Below are 8,601 nucleotides of genomic sequence, written 5' to 3' on the forward strand. Positions count from 1 at the left end.
TTGGCTACTAATTTAAATGACAATAAGTTAAATACACCCAATATTATTTACAAATGAATATCGCAAATTAACAACAACTTTAAACACATTTTTTTTTAATTTAAATATCTTTGGTCAATCCGAAACGCCTTAAAGTATGAAAACCTTACGTACCAACACATTTCTTATGTAATAATACCTAAATACGTTTTATATAATTTTGGTATTACTACTAGAAAATCAGAATTAAAAAACAGCAACGACTAGTAGTTAATAGTTATTTGTTATACAAGGGGGCAAAGTTGTATTTTAACGCCGAGTGTGGAATTGAAAAACGAGCAAGTGAAAGGATTCTATAGTTGAACCACGAGCGAAGCGAGTGGTTCGAGAATAGAAGCCTGAACTTGCGAGTTTTTTAACACACGAGAAGTAAAATACATTTGCACCCGAGTGTAACACAAAACTTTTCCCCTCACTACAGCGAGGAAACTACAAAGCAAAAAATGCGTTTATCACTGCTTCCAGTAGTTCCACATGTGGTAAATCATCTTTATTACTAGATTCACCTACTTTTATCAATTTTAAAGCAGTTAATTTGACTTTATTCAAGGTCAAATTACTTTACCCACTAGTGGATAAAATGCGTTTTTACCCGCTGGTATTAAAGGACACACGTGTTTCCGAGCTAGTGAGGGGAAAAAATAAATAATACAGAAAACATTTGTAACACACAAAATAACTTATAGTTTTTACTTTCTACATAAGAAGGAGAATCTTTGAAGTAGAATTCAATAATAGATCAATTTTTAAACGATTTAAGTGCTTGACTACAGGCCCCGTAGCCGAATGGCATTTCTCCGACGCCAAACGAAAGCGATACGCCGCTGGCTCTGTCGCGCCAATACGCAAGCGCGATAGAGATATATATCTACTAGCGCTTCGTTTCGTGAGCGTTTCGTGAGCGATTGTGCCATTCGGCTAGCCACCCAGGAATCGTAACTTCAAGGATTCGTGCAGATCAAAACGTGATTTATTTCAAATTTGTGCCGTTATCTGGGTAAAGGGACCTTATTGTCGGTGGCGCTTACGTCCCGCGGCGTCGTATTTGTATACGAACATCGTCCATAACGCCGTAAGCGCCATCGACAATAAGGTTCCTTTACCCAGATAACGTCACATTTGTTTTCCACACAAGCCCTTAAACCTTTAATTTTGGTTTAAATTAAGATTCATATCTCTGCCATCAGACATTTCTGCCTTAAAACAATATAACAAACCGTTAGACCTTGGCTTACGTTAGGCTTATTTTATTATCATAAAAGTCTTAATTAGATCACAGTATCTAGGTCTGTTGTGACCTCGAGCATTGACAATCATAGAAAGCTTTCCGATGCTCGCGTCTCCTCGCGATCGGCCGTGGACACAATCTCCACCCCTTCATCGTAGTTCTGAACCTTCGTGGTGTTCACGCAATAATGGTGGTCAGGATCCCCGTACTGACTATGGTAAAACTCCTCCCGCATCATGTGATTCAGGTTCGAACACCGGAAGAACAGAATCTCTTGGAACGGTTTCCTAAAATCGCGGTTCAGCGTCGCGTAAATTATAGGATTAAGCAAACTGTTTATATAACCTAGCCACAAGAAAAGTCCGCTCACTGCGTCGGGTATTGTGCCCTCCTCGACAAAAGGCCTTATTAGAGCTAGTACAAAGAAAGGCAGCCAGCAAATAACGAATGCTGACATAATTATTCCGAGAGTCGTGGACGCTTTCCGCTCCTTAGCCAGTTGGAACCGTAATTTCTTTTGATGTGGCGACTGAGATGAATGCAGTAGGTCTTTAGCTATATGACTCTTTTGAGCAAACGTCGATAGCGAAGAGCGAATCCGGTTCGAAGCTGACTTGTTCTCTAAAGATGGCCTTCGTCTATTGTCTCTGATGGGTAGCTTTATTTCCGGCGTGTGAACCATCTGAGACGACCTGTTGATGGTGTGAATAGGCCTCGTAGGAGTTTTAGGCTGCTGAAGCATTGGACACTGGGATTCATTGGACTTGCGTTGTCCACTAAAACACCGTCCTATACTGCTTTCGGTTTTCTCTACGCTACACTGTAACAAAAGAAAGCAACCATTAATTTATATTTTAATTAACTAATTTATTTAGTTTTAAGGTAATTTCGGAAGTCTACAATTAATTAACTTTGAGGAAGATGTAATTATTAGGACAGAATTGAGATTGTAACAAATGAAATAGTGTTATATTTAGGAAACGTAATCTTTTGAGGCAAAATTAGTTCTTGTCTGACCCGTGTCTTGCTAAAATTGACACCAGAGATTACTTATTTAATTGGAATCGTAAATGCAATTAGAAGCGTTGCGAGGGTTTTGAAGAAAAGGGTTAAATAAACTTTGATTCCAACTGTTTAATCAGGTTTTACCACACCGTCACTAGAAAACGACTATATGAGAAACACCATGAATCATTGTACTATACTATGTATTATTTTATTATTTATTTATTTAATTATTAATTTATTACAATCAAAGGTAACAATAGTATAAATATACAATGCTGCACAAAACTATGGTATAAGTTTGACTATGGAGTCAAGAAATTAATTAATACTTCCAAGGTTAACAGTCAGTTAATAAAACCCTGATGAGGGTAACATGATACCATCATATTCATTCTGTGATCATACTCAAATGAATAATTAAAATGAAAGTTTCATTCAAAATCATCACTTTTTAGGTTTTTACTAGCTTTCACAAAATAAAATAAAATTTGGATTTCTTTATCAATGTTTGATATACCTTTAAATAGAGCTTTACGTATGCCAAAAATATTAAATAATTTTATATCACGTGATACCCGTGTCGGGTAATTACCCAAAAAGCTTTTACTATTTATATTTCCAATGAAATTGCGTCCGCCTTTTTCCACAATCGGCGTTAATGTTGTTTTCATCGCTTACCTATTATAATTTGATTGGACATCAATCAATCTTCGACCGGCGTCATAACTGGGTCATGAGTACGTTTATGCATAACTATACTTACTGTAGTGTTTGTGCTGGCCGTCGAACCTCGGGCCGCCGGCGGGACGGGCTGACTACCCAACAACTTCGCTTCAGCGGCTCCCCCATTCTTCACATTAATTTCTAGGTAGCAGTGCGACTCCAAATGGGACTGAGCGCGTTTCTCGTCCTTCACTATTTTCCTTGCTGCACTAAAAATCTTGTAGTACACCACGACCATCACTGACAGTGGCAAATAAAACGAACCAAAGGTCGCATATATCTGGTACCCCTGGTTTTGTGACACAGAGCATGATGTATCAGTCTTCTCATTGCCAAGTATTAAAACGGGCGGGAGCGATATGAACGCCGCTCCCATCCAGACTATAAAGACACAGAACAGCATTCTTCTTGGTGTGCGCTTGACACCGTATTCTAAAGGTTTTGTGATCGCGTAGTATCGGTCTACGGATATCATGCAGAGGTTGAGAATGCTCGCTGCGCAGGACAGTACGTCGCTGGATACCCAGAAGTCGCAAACCACTGGACCGAACGGCCACGTGCCGAGTATATCGTAAACCATCGCGACTGGCATAACCATTATGGCCACGCACAAATCGCTCACCGCCAGCGATACTATCAAGTAATTGCTCGGTCTCCGAAGTTTCCTCACCAAGCAAACCGCGACGCAAACTAAAATGTTGCCCACGATCGTGCCGAAAATGACTATCATAAAAATTGAGACCATAAGAATCGTGACTGGCGTAGAATATTTCGTGTGTTTGATATTGTCGTGAAGAGTTTTAATTACAGTTGAGTTGTCGTCGAAAAGCGTCCAATTAAAAGTGGAGTTCGGGTAAATGTTTAAGTCTACGTTGAGAACAGAGTCGTTGAAGTCTACCGCGGCGAATGCCACGTCTGTTGCCGCTAAAGACACTAGTATGAAAAGACACGAAGGTAAAGCAATGAAGCTAGGCAGTGGACCATGGGAGTTACGTCTTTGAGTCGCCATACGAGTCCCTGGCTCGGAGGACGATTGCTTTCGTTTTCTTGACTTTACCATACATTGGTTTTGATTTACCGTCTTTTTTATCTCGCTTTCAATTGGAGGTGTCTTCGCTGAGTCAAGTTAGGAATACGTCATGGAGTATTGTACTTTTGCGGTGGATTTGATTACGGGTTGGAACGAGTGTTAATTGACATGTCGCTCCGTTTAGCTCAGCGCCGAGCGTAGCCATCGGGAGTCGTGGTTGCGATTTAGTTTTCCTTGTTTATGGGATAAAGGTTGATTTCGCTCGCGGCTGATGTTTGGTTTGAAATGGCAGGGGTGTGTTGTTTTATTGGTTTGGAAGCGGATCGAGAGGCGCTAGTCCAATATCCCGGCTGCGGATTGCTTCATTAGTCCCGTTGATTGCTCCAGACAGCTTCCATCTGTAAAGAAAAGAAAACACTTGTAAGAACAAGTTTTTGAATAAACAACAACGAGTAATAAACTCCGGGGAGGGTTTACAGTTAGTTTTATAGTTCTTTAAGTCTTGTTTGCACTTGTAAATCTTTTTGGAATATAATATTATGAAGTTTGGTATACCAAATGTTAAGCCATATATGAAGCAAGGCGATTTTGCAGCATTCAAATGCCGTTATTGTTATTATTATGGAATGCTACGTTTCAGTATTTCGTTAAACCAGTCATCCAAAAACATTGCGTGTTTCATACATTTCGACGGAGATGATATGAAATAAAAAACTAATAACTGAAAAGAACCTTATACCTATGTTATAAATTTAAATAGATATCATACACGAAAGAAAAAACGACAAAGCCCACTGGTGGCCGAGCCGGAAATCGAACCCGGGTCTTCAGCTTACGCGGCTAACGTCTTCACCACTAGACCACCCGCCCGCCGTGGTACCCGACGAAATTTCTCTAGTGTATGTTATCTTTGATAAGGCTATTAGGCGCCTTTGACCAACTCTAAGGGCGAGCAGTTAGTGCTTGCACCTCCTATACGAATCCTTTGCAGGTTTACGATATAGCGAGATAGATGGTGCTGCCATCTATACAACTAGGGAACAAATCAAATTATTTTATTGAATATTTTTCGATTTTTTTATTTTCGAAAAATATTCAATAAAATAATTTGATTTGTTCCCTAGTCTTATACCTATGTGTTGTATATTCAGACAATAAAATCCAGATCAGTGGCCCGTTTGTCGAAAGGTATACGCCTTGTATTACAAGTGTGTTTCCATGACAACCCATACGATTTGACAGTTCGCGCACTTGTAATACAAGGCTTGTACCTTTCGAGAAACGGGCCCCTGGTAACCCTAACAATATCATCATCAAGATATTTAAATTTTCATCTAATTAGTCATCTAATAATACTCAAATATAATGTAGTTATTTGGCAGTTCGTGAATGAATCATAACCGATTATTTCTATTTTCATGGCGGCGGGTAAATGTTATAACGAGTATAACGACTTTCGGTCAGTAAAAGGCAATCAATAATGGCCCATAACGATACATTTTATTGTTTATTTTTGATCAAATATTACGCGTTAATAGCTTACAGCACACAGACACTCGTATTTATTTAATGGTCATTTTAAAATAATTAAAAATCGATTTTATTTTTCGTCGTAGCCGTAAAATTCGTGTACATAAAACAGTCTAGAAATCTTCAATTCAATTTCTAGATATTGTTACTTGATGGAGTCCTTAATTACTTACTTAGAGCTAAATATAAAAATAAAACTAAAGATAAGCAGAAGTTTTAATAATACTATTAATAAGTTTTAATAATATATTTAATAAGTTTTAATATATTTTTATTTTGAAACTCTCAAATATTTTCCAAAATGTTCATTACTTGAACAGTCACCGTAATAAACAGTGATCGTGGATTTGGATGCCACACTGCGGGATGTCAAGTAGAAACAAACAGTCATATAGATATGCCGCCTGGCCCGTGATAATTTTTCTTTTTTCATAGTCGACAAAAGATCAGACCGATCGCCCGATGATAAGAAACTACCGTAGCTAAAATAAACAATGAAGTTACAAGTAACTGGTCGAAAAATAAGCGCAATTCCCGTGTAGGTCGAGGCCGGGGAGTTAGCCGGGAGTGTTCTTAGCCATGTTTCATGAAAATCTGACCACTATGTCGCGTTCGGGGGTTTTTCAAAATTTTATTTTGTGGTTAGGTTATATTGTAATTTATTATGCTATAATATCCCCGGTGACTGTACCTACAGTTGAGCAAAGTGAAGTAAAACAACACGTTTATCTGACATCCGCAAAGGCGTACTATGATTTATAGTGGCCCTACCCTTATCAACGTGGACGGGCATTGTCCAAACTGTTAAAATATTATTTATTCATGACAATAAAGTACCTGCTACGACCTAGTTAAATTATGATAATGATTCAATGACAATAAATACAATAATAATCCCGAATCCCGGTAAGGGCGTTTACTCGTATTTGTGTAGGTAATGAACAGATATTTGTTCCTTATTCATGGATGTGTTCTATGCATAAAAGTAGATTGGGGCTAGGTTGCTTAGTTTAGGGCTAGGTTGATCTGTGTAAGGTATCCACCAATTATTTTTTTTATTATTATTTATTGAGATTACTGAAAATATGGGATGTATATCCTTAGTTTTAAGAAACACTCATTACACACTATAATATTATAGCAAACAAAATAAAATCACAATAAAATATATTTTCTATGTTATATACTAACTATTAACTTGAGTGCCATATGTGTCCTCTGAACTCACGTGCGATAGTGGACAATCAAATTCGTAAAATTTTAACATTGTAAAAAATGAAAAAAAAAAATAACAGTTTTACGAATACGAAATTACCCGCCAGTCGAAATCACCTGTACCTTCCATAATTTAGACAATACATCTTTTCTAACAAGTTTCTCTTTACATTCTTATATAATATGGTAATATGTTTTTATAAATACTTATTTATAATGTTCATAGATATAATATTCACCTAAAACAAATCAAAAGCATCATTTAGCACCCAAAACAACATCCGGGTAGAAATATTGAATAAGAAATGCCTTCATAATAAAACGGCACTCTTACCAACACGGCTACAACACAAACAAAAAGGATAATGCCTCAGCTCAGACCCAAATATTGACGTAATCGACGCATACTCGTAAAATGGCAATTCTTTGTCTTATCCATACTTAATATTATAAAGGGAAGCCTATGCTCAGCAGTGGGCGATTAATGGCTGAAATGATGATGATGATGAATATTAACGACGTTTGACGACCGGTCTGGCGCAGTCGGTAATGACCCTGCCTGCTACGCCGCGGTCCCGGGTTCGAATCCCGGTAAGGGCAATTATTTGTGTGATGAGCACAGATATTTGTTCCTGAGTCATGGATGCTTTCTATGTATAAGTATTTATATATTATAAATATCGTTGTCTGAGTACCCACAACACAAGCCTTCTTGAGCTTACCGTGGGCCTCAGTCAATCTGTGTAAGAATGTCCTATAATATTTATTATTTATTTATTATAAATGGGAAAGTGTGTGTGTGTCTGTTTGTTTGTCCTTCTTTCACGGCAAAACGGAGCGATGTCAACATGATACTAAGTGGAGATAGTCGAAGGGATGGAGAGTGACATAGGCTACATTTTGTCTCTTTCTGACCCCCTGCTTTCCGAAAATGGGGGGGTGGACGTTTGTATGGAGCTTTCCGCAATTTTCGAATTTAATGCGAGCGAAGCCGCGGGAAAAGCTAGTTTAATATAAAGCACAGTTAGAAGAGACGTCTTTTGTATTCAATTATTTAACGAAACACAATAATGCAATCTATTTAAGTTGAAAAATAAAAAAATATAAGGTGCATAGGGGTAATTCCGAAAGCCGTCTAATTTCGAAAATCACATAAATTCCCCATTATTTCCATCATATCAAGATTCCCCTTTAGAACTTACCCAAGCATTTCTGGGATTCGAAATTACCCCAATGCACCTTACCTAACCTACTTGAAAGTTTACGTTGAATATTTCCACTTAATCAGTAAACACTATCAATTTATTTTCCATCTGGGGTTTTTACGCAATTTTTGTTCTAGACAGAGTTTTTATTAAGTCATTTCCAATATTTGATTACATTATGAACCTCTATGGAGGTTCATCTTACTTAACTGTAAATATAAGAATGAACCTAGAATTGTGAAAAAAATACTTTGTAGATAGTAGGTACATAGAATTTGTCTAAAGCTGATAGTTTTTTTAATAATTATTGTTACAACGTTTTTTTTTTGTAATTTCAGGGGTCGTAATCCCAGTAAAAGTTGCTCAGCATGGGTATTGTTGATTATACATTTATACAAGGTATATATTCCCAAATTATTGCAGGTGACTAAATAAACACCCCGTATAAAGTCCGCCACAAAAGTAAAGTGAATATAAAATTGGTTGGCGGTCATGAATAATGAACACGGGATGAAGGTAGAGTGCCCTGGACACGAAATTAGGAGATTAACTCCTTGCTTTATGATAGACAAGTTTAGTAAAATATTAATGAAAGCCGCTGGGTTTACCTCTATCTGACACGT

General features: G+C 37.5%; 1 protein-coding gene across 1 annotated transcript; it reads right to left on the minus strand.

The window, feature by feature from the left end:
• Nucleotides 1–982: 982 nt before the first annotated feature.
• LOC125238370 (5-hydroxytryptamine receptor 1-like) lies at nucleotides 983–4,418 on the minus strand. Its single transcript, XM_048145677.1, has 2 exons — nucleotides 3,039–4,418; nucleotides 983–2,087 (listed from the first exon to the last, which is right to left on the minus strand). The coding sequence occupies exons 1-2, from the start codon at nucleotides 4,056–4,058 to the stop codon at nucleotides 1,353–1,355; spliced, it is 1,755 nt and encodes a 584-aa protein (XP_048001634.1). The 5' UTR covers nucleotides 4,059–4,418; the 3' UTR covers nucleotides 983–1,352.
• Between the last annotated feature and the right edge of the window lie 4,183 nt (nucleotides 4,419–8,601).

The sequence above is a fragment of the Leguminivora glycinivorella genome, chromosome 23 (assembly GCF_023078275.1).
Source record: "Leguminivora glycinivorella isolate SPB_JAAS2020 chromosome 23, LegGlyc_1.1, whole genome shotgun sequence".
NCBI classification, from domain to species: domain Eukaryota; kingdom Metazoa; phylum Arthropoda; class Insecta; order Lepidoptera; family Tortricidae; genus Leguminivora; species Leguminivora glycinivorella.

What these genes read in the sequence shown, in the direction of transcription:
- LOC125238370 (XM_048145677.1), bottom strand. Translation starts at nt 4,058, where the DNA reads ATGGTAAAGTCAAGAAAACGAAAGCAATCGTCCTCCGAGCCAGGGACT. An exon ending in CGGCCAGCACAAACACTACA is followed by an intron (nt 2,088 to 3,038) that starts GTAAGTATAGTT and finishes CTTTTGTTACAG; the next exon opens with TGTAGCGTAGAGAAAACCGA.